The following is a 23,748-nucleotide window of genomic DNA, read 5'->3' as shown; positions in this document are numbered from 1 at the left end:
CTAGTAGAATACACTAGTAAACACTCGTTATAATGGACCACAGGCATGGAGATTGTTTTTGCAAATTGTCTGCTGTAACCAATTAAGATATTAGCATAGTATAAGTAGTAGAAACAAACAACTGCAGATGCAGGTTAATACAAAAAAGGACACAAAGTGCTGGAGTAACTCAGCAGGTCAGGCAGCATCACTGGAGAACATGAATAGGTGACAATTTGGGTTGAGACCCTTCTTCAGACTCTTGGTCAGGAACTGGGCTTGAAATCCACGTCAGTTGACAGCCCCCGTCTGCTGGGGGAGAAGTGCAAATCGGGGAGTCAGGTAGCCTGTGTGCAGGTAATGGGCAGTGGTGTGGCAGCAGATGCAACCTGGAAGTAGCCGAGGAAGCTGTGCGGGCCGGCAGTGTGCTGCCGTTCTGCATGACAGGGGAGGCAGTGCGAGCCAGGGGTGGCACGGTTATCCTGTACTGTAAACGGCGGGGGAGGTGGAGCATGCAGTGGTGTGGGCAGTTAGTGGTGTAAACGCCAGGAAGACGGGGCAGCATGGGCTGTCGTTGGTAGCCGAGTCCGATATAAACCAAAATCCGTTATAAAGAGGTCCATTAAAATGTACTGAAAAAATTACCCAATATCCATTCTTCTTCAATTTCTCTTTTTAGGGGACTTTTTATAGTTTTACAACCAAATAAACTTAAGTTTAAAAAAAGTAGCATTGGCTATGACATAGCTATTTGTAATTTTAATTTCTACACCAGTTAGTATTAAACAAAATATTCAACCACTCTAAAGTAATAATAAAAAAATTACAAATCTGAATTTGCAAAAGTCGTTACTGCAGACCAAGGTTTTTATTTATTCAATGCACTGATGCATTTTACCTGATTCTCCTGTGGAACATCAGCTGTGGGCGGAGGAGAGGACTCGTCACACACAGCCAGGCTCCGCACTAGCTTTAACTTTGAATTCGACTGAAGGAAAACATTAATTATTAGGGCAAATGCAGGATCTAAAAATATTTTTTGTTTCATTTATTTCATCAGTAGTTAACTTGTTCCAACGGTATACCCCGTAACAGCTTAAAATGAGATCTGCAAGATCATTTTTAATTTCAATATGTTAGATTGATTTGTTTGGATATCCCAAAATAAATCTAAATTTATTGGATCAAATGATAATAATCTGGTTACAATATTGCAATATTATGTTATTACAGGGTACAGACTTCAACATACCTTGCCATTCCAAAGTTCTTAAACAGCCTTCTCCACTTAAAAATGCTACATTCAGATTTGATAAACAATTCTTAAACAATCTTCTACAATCAGATCCGACCACGCAATTATCCAAGAATTGCACCTTTAGCTGAGCCGAGAGGCGTATAGTTTTTACGTTTACAATGAAGATACTCCAGTTAAAACAATACAAGCCATGTGTCAAAATCATGCTCGTCTTGTTGTGAAGATCCAGAAAGTAAGGTGGAATTTGCCCAAGGTGATCACCATGACACCATGAGTTTGCCAAGTGTTACTTTGGAAAACACTATTGAATGTAACAGTATCGAAAAAGTACTAATTTTAAAAACAAAAATTGTGGAAGAATGGAGTTTTGTGAAGGGAGGATTACAGAATTAAAGTTGGCCTTCATAAACATTCATATCAGCATGATACACCAGGCAAGTGCTGCATGCAATTTTGTGCAATGTATTGAATGCTAATATTTCTACTTTACAGCCGACTTATTTCAAGATGGGTACTATTTTCATAAAGTAAAATACTGTAATTTATTGTTGCGCATTAGGAACCATAGAAAATGCATTTGATCGCATTGTTAATCTTTTAAGATAAGGTTCTTCATGCCAGATAAAAAAATTTTGTATGTTTTAAAAAATCTTAGGGATGTACATTACTTCGATTTGAGTAAAACTGGCAAACACAACACAGTGCAAACAACAATGTACACCCTTAATAACCAATTTCCAAAAAGCAAAGAAATATTTGCTCTAAACTATGAGCATTAAGCACACAACCATGCACAATTAATATAGGTCCAAAATATTTTCACAAAATACAAAAATACACACACTAGGCAATCAAAATATATGGGTACATCTAAAAACACCCAAATAATTTTCAAGTCAGCATAATAGAATCAGTGAGCTTTATGAAATAAAGCAACAAACCAATAAAGCACTGTAACTACTTGTTTTTTTAAATGACAAAACCGTATCAAAAACACATGCACAAGAATATAATGCTGCATTATATGAAGCCATATTTAAATAAAATACATTTCTTGCAAACAATTGTCATAATAATTACAAGCATAAATCACTTTTTCTGACATGCTGTGAGACACTTCTACTATACCTTGGACCTTTCTCCATGCTGTCCAAGACTTTGTATTTGTCTCTGTACAGTGGACAAGATATCATTGCAGTAAAAACTTATTGAAATAATTGAACGTATGATAATAAATTTGATGGCTGTGACTTACAATATTCATCTGATCCACATGACAGTAAGATCCAGGTGTTTAACCCACAATACAATGTTCAAATGCAAGCCTGTGATAACTCATCATAAATCGTTGGCGCAATTCAATAGGATTTTTAACAAAGCAATTCAGTTTAAAAAATCTTCCATTTCTCCGTATGGACAATGCAACATTGACATTTTATAAAAATGTGGGGGAAAAATGTGATCGTTGCCAGGCTGTATAGTGGCACAGTTGCCTCATCGCTCTAGCGAGCAGGGTTCAAGTCTGGCCTCTGGTGCAATCTGTGTTGAGTTTGCACTTTCTCCTAAGAAAGCCACAGGTCTCCCTCGGGAGCTTCATTTTACTTTCCCACGCCAAAGGTGTGTAGATTGATAAGTTAAATGACCAATGAAAATTTCCCCGTGTGAGCTGTAAAATCTCAAGAGATGGAGGTGAATGCGGGGAGAATAAAATGGGATAAGTGTACATGGGTGCTTGGTTGGCATAGCTCAATAAGCTGAAGGGGCCATTTTTATGCTCTATGACTTTTGACAAAGCTCCATCATAACAACCTAATAAATCAACATCCTCCATCAAAGCTAAATTGTGCCAGAAAATTTGCTTTGTATACACCATTAGAATATATTTAGTAGCTTTTACTTGAATGCACCCTATTAAAAGTGAGTGATTCAATATTTAAAAAAAAAACTATAAACATTGTTGATGTTGGGTGGGTGGGAAAATGGTTATATTTTGTAAGAATATCAAGTTATTTAGTTTGAGGTGCAGAACAGAAAAGCATAGCCATAGAAAACACCAAAGAACCAACAAACTGGCTCCGGTGATGGTAAGGTGAGATTGAATGGACTTGGCCTCTATGCTGTGGAGTATGATTGGGGAAAAAAAGAAAGACCTCAAGGTTGAAAGGAGGCACAATGGACTTAATGTGGGGAGGTTGCTCTCTGGTTGGAATTAAGAACTGGAGTCATGATCTTAAAATAAAAGATCAAAGATTTTGGATTCAGATTAAAATTTTTTTCATATGGGGAGCAATATTTATAATTTTATGCAAAGAAGGGCTGGGGCTTATGCAAAGAAGTTTCAGTCATCGTTCCGACAATGTATAGAGACATGGTGATGGTGAAGGAAAATAATGTTGCAGTGCATGATCAGCCTTGATCTTGATGAATGGTGGAGCAGGCTTGCGGTGCAAGACAGTCTGTTCCCACTCCTATTTCAGATGCCCTTAAAAGTGCAAAATGGTAACTTTAGAGGGACAGTGCAAAGTGGTAACTTGAGGGACACAAGTACAAAGTTAAACCAAATCAGTGAATCCAGATCACACCACAAAATACTGGCGATTGCAAAATGAGTTAATTAATTAAATTTCAAAGGAATGAACAAAAAAAATCAGCATTATGACAACTTAACCTATTTTTTGTTCGAAAAACCCACCAGAATGTCCAGCGTCCTTCAGAAAATGTGAAAAACACTTTTCTCATGCCTATGTGCACCAACTTTAAGATGACTGCTATCACCCCAATGCCAAAGAAAAGCAAAATAACATGTCTTGAAGACAACCATTTGGTGGCTCCGACGTCCAACATCATGAAGTACTTCATGAGTCTGGTAAGCTGGTGATATCAGCAAAATGAAGAAATTGGTCATCGGCTTCAGGTAGCTGGGGGCTTACATACCCCAGTCTGTAATGGTGCTGCAGGAGAGATGGTCAAGAGCTTCAAGTTCCTGGTGTGAATACCACCAACAATTTGCCTTGGTCCAATCACGTTTACGCTTTGGGCAAGAAACTACACCAATGATTCTACTTCCTCAGAAAGCGATGGAAATTCAGCATGTTTCCAAAGAGTCTTACCAATTTGTACAGAAGCATCACAGGAAATATCCTATCCAAATGTATTCTAGCTCAGTGCGGCAAATGCTCTGCCCAAGACAGCAGGAAATTGTAGAGTTATGAACGCAGCCCAGTCAATCACACAAAACCAACCTCCACCTCAAACCTCCCCTTCCTACCAAAATCACCTTCCGTGTATACTTCTTCCTGTCTCGGGAAAGCAGCCAACATAATCAAAGACCACTCACATCCCATCATTCTCTCTTCTCTCCTCTCCAATTGAGCACAAAATACAAACTCTTGAAAACAGGAATCTCCAGATTCAAGGACATCCTCTTCCCACCATTATCAGACTCTCAAACGGACCAGTCAATAAATAGGGATGCATTTCCAGATCTTCCTATCTAGCTCGCTGCGGCTCATTCAATTTTATTAATTTTTACTTTTTCTCTGTAGCTGTAACACTATAGTCTACCTTCTGTTTATTTTCTCTTTTGCACTACCTGATGAACTAATGTGTGATATTATTTGTCAGGATAATGTGTAAATAAAGTTTTTCACTGTGCACATGACAATAATAAACCAATGCCAAGGCCAACACCAGATTTATAGCACCGTGCTTGGGTCTTTAAATAAGCTATATAGTTGAACAAATCCACAGCAAATATTAACAGCGATAACAGATTCTTGGATCAAGTATAAGACATTGCAAACTTAGAAGAACTGCCTCATAGACCAGAGAACAGACAAGTCACTCAGAATCACCTTTCAAATGTAGTAGCTTTTTGGTCATCTTATTTATGTTAAGGTCAACCACAGAGATAGACCTATTTGATATGGTAGCACAGAGGTCCACCTTTGTTGATGATGGAGAGCAGAACCCTTCAATAGTGTATCTGAACCCCTCAAAGTTTCATCAAATCAGAAGAAACAAGGGGATGGAAATCTGTCTGCCTTGTTAAATCCATTTGCCTCCATGCTGAGTAAGTAGATTTAACATTCTATGTCTACCACAGTGCATCGTGAGACTTGGGCTCATTCTACAAGTCAGTCATGAAATTTTGTATAAGAAGGAACTGCAGATGCTGGTTTAAACCGAAGATCGACACAAAAAGCTGGAGTAACTCAGCGGGACAGGCAGCATCTCTGGAGAGAAGGAATGGGTGACGTTTCGGGTCGAGACCCTTCTTCAGACTGAAGTCCCTGCACATGGGCACAAACGACGTCGGGAAGAAGAGGAAGGAGGTTCTGCAACGCAAGTTTAGAGAGTTAGGAAGAAGACTGAAAAGCAGGACTTCCAGGGTGGTTATCTCTGGATTGCTTCCAGCACCTCGTGCTAATGACAGCAGGAACAGGGAGATAGGGGATCTGAATGTGTGGCTGGGGGGCTGATGCAGGGAGCAAGGATTTAGATTTATAGACCACTGGGATCTCTTCTGGGGTAGGGGTGCTCGAGGTAAAGAAGCCATGAGGAGGTAGTGACCATATAATGATAAGTTTTAATCTACAATTTGAGAGGGAGAAGGGAAAAACGGAAGTGTCAGTATTACAATTGAACAAAGGGGACTATGGAGCCATGAGGGAGGAACTGGCCAAAGTTGACTGGAAACATACCCTAGCAGGGATGACAGTGGAACAACAATGGCAGGTATTTCTGGGAATAATACAGAAGGTGCAGGATCAGTTCATTCCAAAGAGGAAGAAAGATTCCAAGGGGAGTAAGGGGCGACCGTGGCTGACAAGGGAAGTCAGGGACAGTTAAAAATAAAAGAGAAAAAAAATAGTGAAGATGAGTGGGAAGCCACAGGATTGAGAAACTTTTAAAAAGCAACAGAAGATAACTAAAAAGGCAATACGGGGAGAAAAGATGAGGTACGAAGGTAAGCTAGCCAAGAATATAAAGGAGGATAGTAAAATATTAGTTAACACCAAAGTGAGACCCCTGAAGACTGAAACAGGTGAATTTATTATGGGGAACAAGGAAATGGCAGACGAGTTGAACAGGTACTTTGGATCCGTCTTCACTAAGGAAGACACAAACAATCTCCCTGATGTACTAGTGGCCAGAGGATCGAGGGTGACGGAGGAACTGAAGGAAATTCACATTAGGCAGAAAGTGGTGTTGAGTAGACTGATGGGACTGAAGGGTGATAAACCCACAGGGCCTAATGGGCTGCATCCCAGGGAAGTGGCTAGAAATCGTGAACGCATTGATGATCATTTTCCAATGTTCTATAGATTCAGGATCAGTTCCTGTTGATTGGAGGGTAGCTAATGTTATCCCATTGTTTAAGAAAGGCGGGAGAGAGAAAAACAGGGAATTGTAGACCAGTTAGCCTGACATCGGTGGTGGGGACGATGCTGGAGTCAATTATAAAAGATGAAATAGCGGCACATTTGGATAGCAGTAACAGGATCGGTCCAAGTCAGCATGGATTTACGAAGGGGAAATCATGCTTAACTAATCTTCTGGAATTTTGTGACGATGTAACTGGGAAAATGGACAAGGGAGAGCCAGTGGATGTAGTGTAGCTGGACTTTCAGAAAGCATTTGATAAGGTTCTACATAGCTGATTAGTGGGCAAAATCAGAGCACATGGTATTGGGGGTATGGTACTGACATGGATAGAAAATTGATTGGCAGACAGAAAACAAAGATCAGGGATAAATGGGTCACTTTCAGAATGGCAGGCAGTAAGCCGCCCGAGCAAAATATGAGATACTGTTCTTCCCATTTGCATTTAGCCTCACTCTGACAATGGAGGAGGCCTAGGAGAGAGAGGTCAGTGGGGAATGGGAAGAGGATTTAAAGTGTTTGACAACCAGTTCAGGTAGGTCCAGGCGGACTGAGCGAAGGTGTTCAGCGAAATGATTGCCCATTCTACGTTTGGTCTCACCGATGTATAAGAGTCCACATCTTGAACAACGGATGCAGCAGATGAGTTTGGAGGAGGTGCAAGTGAACCTCTGCCTAACCTGAAAGGACTGCTGGGGTCCCTGGACAGAGTTGAGGGAGGAGGTATAGAGACAGGTGTTGCATCACCTGCAGTTGCAGGGGAAGGTATGAGTTAACCAGGGAGTTGCGAAGGGAACGGTCTCTGTGTAAGGCAGAAAGGGGTAGATATGTGCCTATTGGTGAGATCCCGTTGGAGGAGTAAAAACATGTCAGAGGTATACATATGTGTTGTGTACGACGGCTGATGGGGTGAAAGGCAAGGACCAGGAGGACTCTGTCCCTGTTGCGACTAGGTGGAGTGCAAGGGCGGAGTGCCCAGAAGACACATGTGAGGGCCTCATCTATGATGGAAGAGGGGATCCCCGTTCCCTAAAGAATGAGAACATCTCGGATGTCCTGGTATGGAACACCTCATCTTGGGCACAGATACGGCATAGATGGAGGGATTGGGAGTTGGCAATAGCGTCTTTGCAGGAAGCAGGGTGGAAAGAAGTGTAGTCGAGATAGTTGTGGGAGTCAGTGGGTTGAATGCACTTGAAATCCCCCTGACCCGGACGTCCCCTAAAAACGGTGGCTAGGCCGGGTGAAGCAGCCAATCTCTACCTCATTGGGACTTCGCTGCTGATTGGCGAGTCACGTTTTCCCCACGCGGTTGCAGGGGGAAGTACCTGGGGAGGGGGTGGGAAGGGACCAGTTAACCAGGGAGTTGTGGAAGGCATGGTCTCTGCGGAAAGCAGAAAGGGGTGGAGAAGGGAAGATGTGACTAGTGGTTGGATCCCGTTGGATGTGGCAGAAAAACGTTTGAGGATTATGCGCTGTACACAACGACTGATGGGGTGAAAGGTGAGGACTAGGGGGCCTCCTCTATGATGGAAGTGTTGAACCCCCGTTCCCTAAAGAATGAGGACATCTCAGATGTCCTGGTATGGAACACCTCATCTTGGGCGCAGATACGGCATGAATGGAGGAATTGGGGATAGTCTTTACAGGAAGCAGGGTGGGAAGAAGTGTACTCAAGATATTTGTGTGAGTCAGTAGGTTTATAATAGATGGCAGTCGATTGTCTGTCTCCTGAGATGGGGACGGTAATATCACGAAACAGTTGTGAGATGTCGGAGATGATCCAAGTGAAGTTGCTTCAAGCTGATATGACAATGATATGTCACGTTACTTACAGAACATTACAATACAAAACAGCGTATAACATACAATTCCACGACACAACTGAAATCTTCAGAGGGAAAATAAGAACAATATTGGTATTCATCATTGTTCAAATGAATATCATTGTTTACCATCTCCATTTATTATATTGATTAAAAGTTTTTCCAGTATTAAACTTTAATTGGATGTGCATGGTATAATGATTGGAATTACAGCATGCATCAAATATTAAGTAGTCTGCTGCAAGTTTCCAAGACTTAACTACAACTAAAAAAAAGTAACATATGTTATCAAGGTGCAAGGTGCCTGAGAGCAAGACCCCTGTGACTTCACCATAACAAAATCTTGGAACTCATCACCTAATGGCACTATTAAAATACTCATCCATACTGATTGTTGTGATTTACTACCTTTGAGGGTACTTTGAGAGGGGCAATAAGCAAATGATTTGAAAGCTCACATATAAATGAAAAGCAAGTTCTTATTACTGATAGTTTCTGCTTCAATCATTAATCCCAGGTACTTCTCAAGGTGTCTTATACTTCTCTAAATGTCTTATACTTAACCTTATGACCATGATCCCATGTTTTCTACATAGATCATGACACAAATGAGTACTGTGCTTTAAATAGTAGACATTGATAAGGTCTGCTTTAGAAAGCCAATGCAGAAAATCAGTTCTCTGCAACAATCATTGCCGCCTTCATTATATTATATTATAGTAGCATTACCAATTTATGTGTTTGAATTTTTTAAATAGGCATCTATCCTATATATTAGATTTCGAGTTGTGCATTAAGTTGCTACCAGTAGGAGAGCCAAAGCTTCTCTCTGTTGATTATTTTGAATTAACTGAGAGCTACACAAGAGTGAGCGTTTACATTTTAAGAACAGTGAAAATAGGTTAAATTGGAAATCACTGCAGTAATAGCCAAATTGCTTCTACTGCAATTCAACATGAATGATGATAGAAATAATCATTACAATAATGATAAATAGAATGACCATTAAAACATGTAGATAAGTTTAGTAGATCTTACCTGAGAATCAATTCTCCTATCTGTACAGCCTTCATCCTTTTCCATTGCCTTTGATTCATGGCTTTCTGATTTGACTAGGTTTTCGGTTATTGATGTCTGCTTAAAGGTGCTCTCTTTAGCCCTCATTGCTTCAGCTTCTTCTTTTACAATACTATTATCAGACATTGTCATTGAATAAGTTCACTCTGAATTCTACTAAAAATGGGATACCTGCAGCAAGATAAAGAATCAGTTTCACATTAAATTTTAAGATTTCTCCTTCAATATGTTAGAATTGTTAATAAATGAATTTCTATAAATAGGTACCCTTGATTATCTAAAGTAACCATAATCTATTAATTTCTAGACTTCTGACTTAGCATCAATGTATTTCATTTGAGAAACAGGTAAAATTGATATACTGAATGCTATTAAATTTAAGAAATGCATCTTCAAAGTCATTTGGCAAATTGTTACATTATCACCAAGCATAAAAGACTGATTAAAAGACATGGTGATAGTTTGTTAAACCAGTGTGAAGTGTGGCTCCTCACATGACAGATTGGATTCTAACACCTCAACATTTTCAGATCACAAAAATAAAGTGGTATTTAACATTAACACTAGATTTACCAAGAAGCTTCATGGTATAATTAGATAAATAGGATTTTTAATTAAACACCACTTAGTTGCTAATCTAAAATGTTAAAACAGTTTCAGATTATGAGATTACCATAATTAGTACATTTTTAAATTTTTGCTAAAACCATATTTTTAAACCCAGATTATTTTTGATTTTATCCTAATTTGTGCTGAGTAAACCGCAGTCAGTAAATGATGAGGGAGGCTGCAGTTGCCCTCATAACTGCCAAACGGGTTGAAATGGAAGCACCCTGGAAGTACCAGATTAAAAAGGATCAAGCACTCTATTCATTACAAGGCGACAGTTGACACTCATCGGCTAGGCTGTTGACAGCTTAAAACAAGATCCTTGTACAATCCGCAGCCGCTTGTCAATTCAATTGAACCAAAGGAAAGGAAAAAAGTATGCACACAATAAAAACAACGAATTAGAAAATAAAATGCTTTAATTGAGCTTTGTTGTTTCTGGATCTTTTTATGCATTAGAAATTGATCAAAATGGATAAATATATTAGAGCAGAAAAATGCTCACTATTCTGTGGTCATTTTCTGAGAATAGGTGGAGGGGTAGCAGGCACATGACGCGAGTAATTACTCAGGGTAGGCAGTCAGTCGGCTTTTAAATAATCTTAAACTGCGCATACGCAGATTGTTCTCCTCTCCGTAAGCTGTCAGTCGAGTTTTATAAAGTAATTTGGCTTCAAAGGCCATATCTCTTAATAAAGTACCATATTTCCCGGCAATGAAGACGCACCCCCATTTTGAATGGCATCACACACACTAACTATCCCCCCCCCCACACACACGCTAACTACCCCCCTTGATATTATATTAGTATTATTAATTTGCTCCTTTTACCCCATAACCGCCCTATCCGCTGATGGGAGGAGAGGGGAGAGAGAGAGGGAGAGAGGTGGGGGGGAAGGGAGGGGGAGGGTGAAGGAGGGTGGGGATGGGGTGTAGGGAAGGGGGTAGGGGAGGAGTGGAGGGGAGGAGGGAGAGCAGGAGGGAGATGGGGTAGGGGAGAGAAGGGGGGAAGTGTGGAGGCAGGGGGAGAGGGGTATGGGGGAGAGAGGGGGAAGAGTGGGGAGGGAGGGGGAGATGGGGTACGGGAGAGAGGGGGGAAGAGTGGGGAGGGAGGGGGAGAGGGGGGAGGGGGGGAGAGAGGGAGAAGAGTGGGGAGGGAGGGGGAGAGGGGTAGGGGGAGGGAGAGGGGTGGGGGCAGTCCATCTATTCCCCACTCCCTATCACCCCCACCTCTCCCTCTATTCCCACACTCTCCCTCCTCACCTTCCCCATTCCCCCCTCTCCCTCCCTACTCCCTCCTCTCCCTCAATCCCCCCACTCCCCCTCTTCACCACCCCAGGATTTCGTCTGTCCTCCGGATCCTGCAGAACAGGGAGGAGTCAGAGAGCCAAATGCCAGCGCGTGTCAGGGGGGTGGGGGGGTGTTGACGTAACTCGGCCTTGCGATGCCCGCAGCCGTTGATAACTGCCAGCTGGCAACAGCCCTTTAAAGCTGCTAAGACAAGACGCGTTCGCCCAGGAGCGAGCGTTCACAGCAAAGAAGCACCGGTTTCTGACTCTCTGGAAATCCACAGCTGGAATGAGCGCGCAGGGGATGTGAGGGGCGCGCAGGCGGGCGGGGGCTTCGCGAGCTGCGCCGGCCATGAGGAGAAAGTTCAGCGGAACTTATGAGGAGAAGTTCAGCGTGTGAGGAGTCGCTGCCCCGAGATCTGTAGAACAAAGGAGCTATAGCGGAACGCAGCTGTAGAATCTTTGTTCTGCAGAACTTTCTCGATCTTTCTGCGCCTTTAATCCACAGCGGCGGATTTATTCAAAATCTGGGGAAATAATTGACCAAGGAGTGGATTTCTGCACTCATAAGTAAAATTCCAACCGACACTGTAAAAATCTCTGCATTTTTGCGTCTGGTTTTTGAGGAGAAACGTTTCACATGCAAAATAACACCCACACACCCACCCACACACACACAGACAGTTTTAATAGATACTAGACCAAGTGCAGACCCGTTGGGTCTGTTGCCCCAACGTGCGGTTGAGGGGGGGGGGATGCGGCATCACACACATTAACCACCCCCCCACACACACTGACTACCCCACCACACACACGCTAACTACCCCCCTTGTTAATATATTAATATTATTGCAAATAATATGCTTTTCTCCTTTTACCCCATAACTACTGAGGCATAGCCCCCAACTTGCAAGTGCATCTAGGGAGGAGGGGGGGGTAGGGAGTGAGCGAAAAGAGAGAAGGGGGGAGAGGGAGAGGGAGGGGAAAAAGGGAGGGGAGGGGAGAGGGGGGGGGGGAGAGGGAGGGATGGAGAGGGGTTATGGAGAGGGATGGGAGATGGAGGGAGGGGGAGAGGGGGGAGGAGAGGGAGGGGAGGGGGGGAGAGGGAGGGAGGGGGGAGAGGGAGGGGGAGGGGGGGGGAGAGGGACAGGGAGGGGGGGAAGGAAGGAAGGGAGGAGGGGGGGGAGGGGAGGGAGGGGGGGGGGGAGAGAGGGGAGGAGGAGGAGGAGAGAAGGGAGGAGAGGGAGGGAGAGGAGGAGGAGGAGGAGGAGAGAGAGGGGAGGGGGAGGAGAGAAGGAGGGGGAGGAGAGAAGGAGGGGGAGGAGAGAAGGAGGGGACAGGGGGAAACGGCTTCGCGGGGCTGGTCCTGAAATCGCTCGGGGCTCCAAAAATCTTGCACTGTCCGAAAATCCCGCGCGTCAACGGCTTGTCGGCCCGCAGGCGCATTGAGGGTGTACGCAGTGTCTCGACGGGCGTAACCAGTGGCTTGACGTCGTACGAAGCATCTTGACGTTGTATGCAGCGTCTTGACGGCGTACGCCTAATGCGTGACGTTGCTCGATGACCGCCTGGCGTGCCGTTGCGTGATGAGGTCACCGCCCGATGCCGTGTGACATCCAAATTAATTCGGCCCGCCTCCTGCCCAGCTGATTGGTGAGTATGATGCTGGTGGGGCAGGCCCTTTATGCCCCGCACGACAATAACTGCCGCCGCCATTTTCAAGCCGGTGACCTCCAGTGACCGGCTGTGACCTCCCGATCTGCAGAGCATTTTGAGAAGGGGGAGGGGTTTGGAATGGGCGGACGGGCGTGGGAGTCCAGCTGTGGGCTTCTGACTCTCTGGAGCGCGCAGAGGATGGGAAGGGCGCTCAGGCAGGCGGGGCTTCGCGAGCTGGGCCAGCTGTGAGTTCAGCGGAACTTATGTGGAGAAATTCAGCGCGTGAGGAGCGCTGCCCCACGATCTGTAGAACAAAGAAGCTACAGCGGAACGCAGCTGTAGAATCTTAGTTCTGCAGAACTTTCTCGATATCTCTGCACCTTAAATCCACAGCGGCGGGGGTGGGGCCAGGATGCAGGTGGGCCTGGATTGGTCGGCATGTGGGCATTGTGACGTCAGCAGCTGCTGATTTAAAGAAAAACAGTAAGTTTGGTGAAGGATTTTATTGAAAATGTGTACAGAAAAATTACGAGATTTAATGAGTGGATTTGCAAATTTAAAAGTAAAATTTCTAGCGAAATGGTATAAATCTCGGCATTTTTGCGTCTGGTTTTCGCGGAGTAACGAATCAAAGGAAAAAATCAAAGGCAAAATCAAAGGCTGACATACACCCACACACACACAGTTTTAAAAGTATATAGATATGATATGATGTGCATAAGTACGGTGAAGTACAGATACAATGAGCATGAATGGTTTGACATCATACTCCAGAAATGTCTTCACTAGTAATCTTTAAACAACAGTTGAACTACTTAGACTTATAATCCAAATAATTTTCAGATCCATTCAAACGCCATTTAAGTATAAAAATTCATGGCGGACTGCAGGGGTGATGCGCCGTTGTGTATGGCTGCTCCGCCTGCAGTCCGTCCTTTCACCCTTTTTTATTTTTATTTTTAGTCCTGTCAGAACAAAATGTTTATTGGAGGTCTTCTTTTATGTGGTGGGTGGGGGGAGGGGAAGGGGGAAACTATTTTAACCCCAGTCCTACCTGGTCGGAGATGCGGTTTTCCTCCGAACCGCATCTTCGTCCTCTCTGAGCGGCCTACCATCGAGCTGGAGCAGCGCTGGAGCGGCGTTTCCTGCCGGGACTACAGCTTCGCCGGCGGTGCAGATGCTGGGACACCAACATGGAGCGGGCGATGCCTTACCGGGTCGCCTTGCGGTAAGCGAGGTCCGGCCAATGCAGTCTTCGGGGAGGAAGCGGCCGCTTCAGTCCTAGCAGCTGAAGGATGTTCACCCGACGCCGATGATCCAGCTTCGCGGCAAGAGGGCCTGAAAACACCGGGTTGGCTGAGGAGGCCACATATAGACCCCGACCTCGGGTGGACTATGAGGAGGAGAACTGGATATTTTCAGTGCCTTCCCTCACAGTGAATTCTGCTGTGGGGGGACGTTTCTTGTTGTTTCTATAGTGTACTGTTCTGTGTCTTTTTCCTTTTTTCTTTTTCTTTTTTTATTTTGTATGAATTTATTGACATTTAATCTATTCAATTAATTTGATCAATCTCTGTAAAGCACTTTGGTTCAAAGTGATTTTGTTTAAAAGTGCTATATAAATAAATATTATTATTATTATTATTATTATAGAAAAGCAGAAGCAAGAATGAGCCATTTGGCTCCATATACATACCAGTGAAATCATCTTATTTTGTTAAACCATCTCAGAATTGCGCATGTTTCAGTAAGGTTCCCCTTCATTCTTCCAAACTAGTAAATGCTGTGTTGGTCAATGCAATCTCACTTCATACAACACTCAGGCCACATCAAAAATAAGTACGCACTTATCTATGGCAAGTATATCTTTTCTTCAATAAGGGGTTCCAAACTGCTCACAATGCTCATGTCAAGCCCTTGTATAATTTTAGCAAAACATCCTTTACTCTGGTCCTTGGTTGAGGTCAACATACCATTTGCCTTCTTACCTGTATGTTGTATTTGCACATTTGCCTCTAGTAACCGGTGTACAAGGGCACGCAGCTCAGTCTATACTTCAATATTCCTTAAAATATTACCACTAAATAATATTCTACTTTATTGTTTTTTCTACCAAAATGCATAACCACGTTTATACAGCTTCTGCACACTCAATTTGCTAAAATCACAATGAAGCCTCTGTGCTTTCTCTTCATAACCCCACCCAGTTTCGTGTTACAGCAAACTTATAAATATTACATCTCAGCTCCCTTACCCAAAACAGTGATATATTTGGTGAATAGCTATGGCCGAAGCATCGCTATTTTCCAACCCATGGACACATTTGGTCATTCTGCTTCCTACATGTCACCAATGTAAGGCAAAAGAATAATCCCAATTCCACACGCTTTAAATTTAGCAATATTAACCTTTTTGTGAGACTTGATCAAAGGCCTTCCGAAAATCCAAATATACCACATTACATCGTTGACATCATATTATCACAGTTAAATCCACAAAAAAAATTATCCAGTAGATTTCTCAAACATAACCTAACACAATTAAGGACCTTTTTCACCCTGGTCATTCCTTCTTGTCCCCTCTCCTGTTGGGAAGAAGGTACACAAATTTGAAAGTAAGTACCATCAGTTCAGGAACAGTTTCTTCCCTACTACTAAAGGTCTTTAGCATGATAATAGAATTTAACAGACAGACACAAGAAACCAGATTCTGGAACATTGAGTAAAATGCAAAAAGCTGGAATGAGTCATCAGAATCTGTGGATGGAATAGACTGATAATGTTTTGAGTCACGGTATCAAGGAAGGTGAAGCAAAGTAGGTACAGGAGATGATGTGTAGGTGTGTCAGGATCTAGCTGAATGACAAAGCAGGTTCAAGGTACTGCGTGACCTATTTCACCTAGCATGTCAATAGGCTCAATGATTTTCTTTCATGTTGGACTGTACAATGATTGTTTAGTAATCTTGAATTTACATGAGAGTTCAAGATAATGTAGGTTACAAGTTACTGTATTTATATTGCTGTGATATAGCTAGGAGTAATTAATCACACACCAAATATAGTATTTTTAAGCAATATACCAATTATCATTTTAGCTTTAAGTCCACAGAATTAAAATCCCAGTCACCACAGAAAAACTAAACATTCAATTTATGATTATAATTATGCATGGGAGAAAAAAAAATGTTTATGGCACTATAAAATGTTTATAGTACTAGTCTTTTACTTGAACCATTATACTTCTTTGCAGCATAAAGTGTTTTCACCCATTGTTTGCCTTTCCTCTTTCAACTACTATTCCGCTCTCATTTTTATTTATACGATCGTTACAAACGAAGGCTTTATAGCGATCGTTACAAACGAAGTCCACAAAATCTATACTGGTTGATTCCATCTTACCATGCCCTCAGGACTTCTAAAGTGCTTCACTGTTTTGGAGACAAGTGTGACATCCACATTGTGGGATGTTGTTGTACACAATCAGCAAATGTGATGACTGGCCGTTTACTGTTTTGGCGATGTTTGAGGAGGGAAATAACGTTGACCAGGATACCAGAACTCCCTGCTCTTTCAATAGTGCAATGCGATTTTCTATGTCCACCTGAACAGAAAGACAATACCTTAAATCCGGAAATGAACACATGAGCAGTCATGTAGGAAAATACAGACATGACTGCTCCAAAGCACACATTATCAGCACATTAATATACTGCACCAATTGCAATTTAAGTCAAATTAAAACATAGCTTGGGGCTTTGAACAATTCAAAAATTGCATAGATAGTACGATGGTAGATGATGTAAGCCATGTGTGGGAAAAGATTTGGAATTGTCACTAAATCAAAACCAATGTTCCGTCTGTCCGTCTGTAAATCTATCTATCTGTCCATCTATCTATCTATCTATCCATCTATCTATCTGTCCATCTATCTATCTGCCCATCTCTCTATCCATCTATCTATCAATCATATCATATACTTATTAAGTCTGATCGTGTGTGTGTGTGTGTGTGTGTGTGTGTGTGTGTGTGTGTGTGTGTGTGTGTGTGTATGTCTTTACATCTTCACAAAAACACCACGCGATAACGATTACATTTTTACATATTCTGATTGACATTTTTCCCCTCTAAACACAGATCACCTTCATTGAACTTTTTATGCATTATTTCTCGACTTATTCTCGACTTGTTACTGATTAAAAGTTTTTTTTAAATCAAAATACTTTGAATTTAAAACACAATGGTCCGGCTAGCAGTGATCAGCTGCACTGAAGATTTCATCATATATTTCACGTTATTCGTGATTAAAGCTTTAAAAATTGCCAACTTTCACAAGATTTTTACTGTTAAAATCATTCCTGCCAGCTTCCAACACACTTCGATACAATGTTGCAACACAGGAACACACTGAACATTTCACCTCACAGGAGGAGGAGGGCGAATTGCTATTGCAACACGCAGGGGAAGTGCAATTGGAATTTTTTTTAAAGCTCACTGTTGAGGTAGGCAGGGGAGTGCTGGAATCTTACATTCGGGAACGGCCTCAGTTGGAGGATCACGCCTCCCATGAGGGCTACGGGTAGGTAACGGGTACGTTGGGGGAGCAAACCCAACGGGTCTGCACTTGGTCTAGTACTTATTAAAAGTCTGATCTTGTATGTGTGTGTATATGTGTGTATGTATATGTGGTTGTCTTTGCATCTTCGCAAAAACACTACGTGGTAACGATAACATTTTCACATATTCTGATTCACATTTTTCCCCTCTCGGCAGAGATCACCTTCACTGAACATTTTATGCTCTATTTCTCGACTTATTACTGATTAAAGTTTAATAAAATCAAATGACTTTAAATTTAAAATGACCAGCTTCGACTGATGATGTCATAATGGCTCGGTTAGCAGTGATCAGCTTCACAGAAGATTTCATCTTATATTTCACAAGTTATTTGCGATTAAACACCCTGAACATTTCACCTCACAGGAGGGGGAGGGCGAATTTCTATTGCAACATGCAGGGGAAGTGCAATTGGAATTTTTTTTAAAGCCCAATACTGAGGGAGGCAGGGTAGTGTTGGATTCTTATGTTTGGGAACGGCTTGAGTTGGAGGACCACGTCTCCCGTGTGAGCTACGGGTAGGGAATGGGTGCGTTGGGGGAGCAGACCCAACTGCACTTGGTCTAGCATATTACTAACTCTCATTTCTATATTTGTTTGTTTCTATATTTGTTTGTAGTATATTTGCGCAAAAATGGTACACGATAACGCTACAAGAGGGGGGGGGGGGGGTTCATTTTTTTTTAAACATTGTGATTTTCATTATGGGGGTGGGGGGGGGTGGATCGGATCGAGGGATGGTTTCATTTTTTTAAAAAATTGCAATTTTCAGCGTGGGCGGGTGGTGGTGATGGGGGGACGTGATGAGTGGGGGGAGAGCAGGTGAGTTGAGGGAGAGGAGGAGAGAGTAGTGGGGAGAGAGAGAGGAAAGTGGGGGGAGGTGAGGAGGGTGAGTGGGGGGAGAAGGGGGAGGATATAGAGAGAGGAGGGGAGGCAGTGGGGGAGGTAGGGAGTGGGGGGGGATAGAGGGAGAGGAGGGCAGAGGGGAGGTGAGGAGGGAGCGTGGGGGGGGTGGGATAGGGGAGAGGTGAGGAGTGGGGGAGCAGGGGGATAGAGGGAGGAAGGGGGCAGCGAGGGGAGAGGGGTCATCGAGGGAGGGAGTGACCGATGGTAGGGAAAGGGAGAGGGAGGGAGAGCTTTCATTTGATAGTGACTGCACCTCGGAAGTAACGAGATTGCATATATTTAAAGATTCCAGTTAAGAACGATGTACAAGTACGTAAGAATGGGTGATGTGATGGATATCGGTTGAACATGAAATCGTACACATAAAAGAGTGGGTTATATGTAATTGTGATAAGGTTCACTACTTAAAAAACAGACAACTCGCAAAATCGTTAGGTAAACCAACTCGAGCTTTACTGATCATCTGCCAGCGGAAGTGACGGGGATACACCAGTCAAGTAAGCAACAGACACTTAACTTCCCCGAGCCACCACTTCAATGAACAAAGATTTGCACAGTGTTTTTTCTGTGTGTCACTTAATCACATTCCAAAGATGTTAGTCATGATCATAAGATTCAGTTAATACACATCACTACACGACGAGTCTGAGCTTGTCTCTCTTATCAATTGGTAGACATATTTCAACGGCACCAGTAATTGTCTCAATTTACATCAACCTGAGACAAGCACGGGCTTGTCTCTCTCTCTCTCTCTCTCTCTCTCTCTCTCTTATCATTCTACTGGAGAAGGCCTGCTTGAGAAGAAATATAAGCTACAACCTAGTCAAGTATTCCAGTATGCATCTTTTATATATTTAAAAACATTTAACCTTTTCAATTGGTTTTATTTCTCAGAGGAAGATTAAAATTGTACAACAGGATTCCAAAAGATATATAGAAGGCAGACTAAGGCGATTCATGAATTTGTTACATATCAAGCAAAGCATAGAAAAAGCAAGAATAAATCATTCCCTGCAACAACTACTCAGCTTTTGCCTGAATGAAACCAGTGGAGCTTGAGAAGATTTGTTATGATATGCAGAGAGTTCCAGAGTATGAAACAACTTATGTTTTAATTAAAACAAAAAGTGGATGTATGTCAGTTTTTTTATGAGATTAAAGTGGGGGTGAGAGAGAAAGTATGATCAAGATGGGAGTGTGTATGCAAGATAAATATTGTCCATCTAGTACAATATAAATGGCAATTGATGAGATTTAATTCATCTAAAGTGATGTTTAGTTATTAAGTCAGTTGATGCAGTATATTTTGATTTATCTAATAACATTAAAATAAACATTTTGATAACTAAACTTTGTTGCTGTCCTGCAATGCAGAATACCATGTTGGGATTTACAAATTTACCTTCGGCTTTTGCCAGCAATGCTTCTGTAACTAGGTAATAAACCAAACCAAGGTTCCTCCTTAGTGCTGCTGATGAAGATGTCAATTGTATTGAACCTGATGGAAGCTGGCAAGGAGAGTCCCATGTCCTTATCAACAGTGTGGAGTCCTGGTCCGAATCCTCCTCCTACTGATCAGGCAAATCATTCCCAAATACCTGAAGAATAAATAAAATTGAAGCATATTAACAAATAGATTCCATTCAATCAACTTCAAAATGTTCAAGGAAACAGTAAAGCATGATTCCTTTGAACCTTTTAATGCAATCATTTGATGTAATTGCCACTTAGTTGATCTTTTTACAGAATCAACTTTCTTCTTTACATTCAGACTTCAGTATGCAGTTTACTGATGCTGTTCCAGTCAAAACCGTTCTACAAAGTTATGAAGAAAAAGTTCATAATTAACCCTTCAGATGCAAATAACAGTTTTCCATCTTTGAACATGCTTCACTTGTGATGCTTAATTTGTGATGCTTAATTTTTAGTAGACACAAATGGGAGAAAGATTTAAATATGTTTGGATATAGTAAATATGTTGGAACACATTTAGAAATAACAATGCATAATAATATTTGTTATTCTTCACAACAATTGTGCAATTTGTTCCATTTCTATGAAAAGCTATTATTTGTTGTGAAGATTTCACAAAATCATTTAATGATTTCTGTGATACAAACCAAAGCTTTTTATTCTTCTTGAAATTAGCCTCAAGTTATGGGGAGAAGGCAAGAAAATTGGGTAGGCAGGGAGAGATCAGCCATGATTGAATGGCGGAGTAGACTCGATGGGCCAAATGGCCTAATTCTACTCCAATAACTTGTGAACCCAATATTTTGAGTTCATGTTTTTTTTGGTCCACCAACCAACTTCACCACAAAACAATTGGATTTATAATCAGTGCACCATCTGCAGAGGAAGAGGAATGGCCGATGGTTCGTGTGATGACCCTACAGGTACAGATATTGCTCAACTGACTCGTGTCTTCAACTGATACAGGAAAAGTTTTACATTTTCGGAACCAATACTTATTCTACCTTTCAAACATTAAAAAAAATGAATATAAAATGAAATAAAGCAATTTGGATTGCGTTTTCTTTATTTATATTTTATTCAAGGCAGCTCAGAAAAATTATTGGAGATCGTACAATGTACAATAATCTTGTACAATCTTGTATTATTTTACATCACCTTGAATTACTGAGATGAACCCAATATTTTAAGTTCATGTTTTTTGCTCTACCAAATTACTTCACCACAAAAAATATATATTTTTTTAATGGATTTACAACCTGTGTAGAATAATCAAAACTGTACCAGGAATGTTTTATATGAATTTCAGGTCATCCATTATTTTTGATTGAACAAAATGGTAAATTATTTTTCAGTACTTATTACTTCATGGTAAAATATTCATAGCGAATAAAACAGAGCCAAAAGTACATTTATTAAAAAATCTGTTGATTGCTGCTTGTGGTAAAGGGGATACATTTTACATCATACTTAAAACCTTGTCATTTGTCATGGATGGCCTTCATACCAAATAGAATTGCTACCCAACAAAAATTGTTTGTGTTTCTCGTCAAAGGAAATACCAAATCTGACAAAATTTAATTAATCGATTGAATGGTGCTCAAAATGAATTTAACAAAATCCAACTACAGTATTTGATTTGCAACAATGCAATACAGCAGTGTTTCCCAAAGTGGGGTATGCATACCCCCAGTGGTACTATGGAGCGAAAGAAATAGGCAACGTTTCAGGTCGGGAGCCTTCTTCAGGCTGATGTGAGGGTGGGGGGATGGGGGGGGGGGGGGGGGCATGGGGGGGGGTGGGGGGGGGGGGGGGGGGGGGGGGGGGGGAAGGAGAAAGGAAGAAGCGGAGACAGTGATCTGAGGGAGAGCTGGGAAGCGGAGGAGAAAGCAGGGACTACTTGAAATTGGACAAGCCAATGTTCATACCGCTGGGGTGTAAACCACCAAAGCAAAATATGAGTTGCTGTTCCTCCAATTTGCGGTGGGCCTCACTCTGGCCATGGAGGACGCCCAGGACAGAAAGGTCAGATTCAGAATGGGAGGGTGAGTTGAAGTGCTGAGCCGCCGGGAGATCAGGTTGGTTATTGGAAACTTAGTGGTGTTGTGCGAAATGATCGCCAAGCCTGCACGTGGTCTCACCGAGGCTGATCATAGTTGAATAATCCAACCAAATTTTTGTTTGGAAGTGGAAAGAAATAATAGGAATTGCATTAATTGCACCGTGTAAAAAGAGACGAGATACTGTATTGTAATTTTGCTGCATGTCATTGTGGTGTATATCATGTCTTGATTGGTGAATATGTTTAGTTTGTGACTTTATTTGAAGCAGAAATAATATGTGAATGCATCATTGAGCATAATTCCAACTGGTAACTACGCACTTCGGCCGAGCACATTATCGCACGTGTCATGCAAGCCGTCTTAACTGACCACCTAAACTGTCATTTGGCAACTTAAAAAGCTGCCTCGGTTGCCCCGCTGGTAACAGTGAAAAAAAGTTAAGTGAGATCCCTACATATACAGACTTGGTAGGAGTATTTTACTGATAAGGAAAATGTATAATTGTGCTAACTCTTCTTTGTTCTGTGATTGGGAGGCTGAGAAGCACTGAGCAACGTTTGTACTCATTGTAATCTCGCCACTCCCGTCTGACGAATCAATTAAAGATTGCCATGGTCTACCTTTAACGTTTGTTGCTATCTGCTTTTTAAGAAATGAACTTTGACAATATGAGGAAAGATTGGACATTGGACAAAATCTGGGCATGTATTCACTGGAATTTAGGATAAGAGTGAATCTTATAGAAACATATAAAATTATAAAAGGACTGGACAAGCTAAATGTAGGAAACTGTTTCCCAATGTTGGGGGAGACCAGAAGCAGAGGCTACAGTCTAAGAATAAAGGAGAGGCCATTTAAAACTGAGATGAGAAAAAAACTTTTTTACCCAGAGACATTTGTGAAAATTTGTGAAATTCTCTGCAACAGAAGGCAGTGGAGGCCAATTTACTGGATGATTTTAAAAGAGAGTTAGATAGAGCTCTTGGGGCAAAGGGAATCGAGGGGTATGGGGAGAAGGCAGGCACAGGTTACTGATTGTGGATGATCAGATATGATCACAATGAATGGCTGTGCTGGCTCGAAGGGTCAAATTACCTCCTCATGCATCTACTTTCTTTGTAATGTTGCTTGATTTAATTTATGTGTGCATTCAAATTTCTGACAAATAGGCTTGTGCCATTTGTATGCAAAAAATGAGTTTAAAAGGTCCTTCAGCCAAAAATTGACCATGCCGACCAAGATGCCCCATCAACACAATTACTACCTGGTCGCATAGTTCTCGAAACCTTTCCTATCCATTTACCTGTCCAAATGTCTTTTAAACGTTGTTCAGATAGTGCTCTCCATAATGTTTGGGACAACGACCCATCATTTATTTATTTGGCTCTGTACTCCACAATTTGAGATTTGTAATAGAAAAAAAACTTGTGGTTTCTCAGTCTCATAGAAACATAGAAAATAAGTGCAGGAGTAGGCCATTCGGCCCTTCAAGCCTGCACTGCCATTCAATATGATCATGGCTGATCATCCAACTCAGTATCCTGTACCTGCCTTCTCACCATACCCCCGATCCCTTTAGCCACAAGGGCCACATCTAACGCCCTCTTAAATA

The 23,748-nt window shown here is 41.9% G+C and overlaps 1 protein-coding gene across 10 annotated transcripts in view; it reads right to left on the bottom strand.

The window, feature by feature from the left end:
• Positions 1 to 23,748, bottom strand: part of LOC129699036 (R3H domain-containing protein 1-like) — a 194,664-nt gene that overhangs the window by 114,102 nt on the left and 56,814 nt on the right. For 6 of the 10 annotated variants that reach the window (XM_055638628.1, XM_055638635.1, XM_055638634.1 and 3 more), the window contains exons 2-6: positions 20,003 to 20,198; positions 16,480 to 16,681; positions 9,487 to 9,696; positions 2,366 to 2,407; positions 878 to 967 (exon numbers count right to left, since the gene is read on the bottom strand). In XM_055638628.1, the coding sequence (XP_055494603.1) occupies positions 878 to 967; positions 2,366 to 2,407; positions 9,487 to 9,657 (303 nt within the window). In that variant the 5' untranslated portion in view covers positions 9,658 to 9,696; positions 16,480 to 16,681; positions 20,003 to 20,198. The remainder of the gene's footprint in view (positions 1 to 877; positions 968 to 2,365; positions 2,408 to 9,486; positions 9,697 to 16,479; positions 16,682 to 20,002; positions 20,199 to 23,748) is intronic. The other 4 variants (XM_055638636.1, XM_055638638.1, XM_055638631.1 and 1 more) reach the window with 3 other exon arrangements.

This window comes from Leucoraja erinacea, chromosome 7 (assembly GCF_028641065.1).
Source record: "Leucoraja erinacea ecotype New England chromosome 7, Leri_hhj_1, whole genome shotgun sequence".
Classification (NCBI taxonomy): Eukaryota; Metazoa; Chordata; class Chondrichthyes; order Rajiformes; family Rajidae; genus Leucoraja; species Leucoraja erinaceus.
Note: the sequence above shows the minus strand (reverse complement) of the source record. Positions and strands in the feature narration are given on the sequence as shown.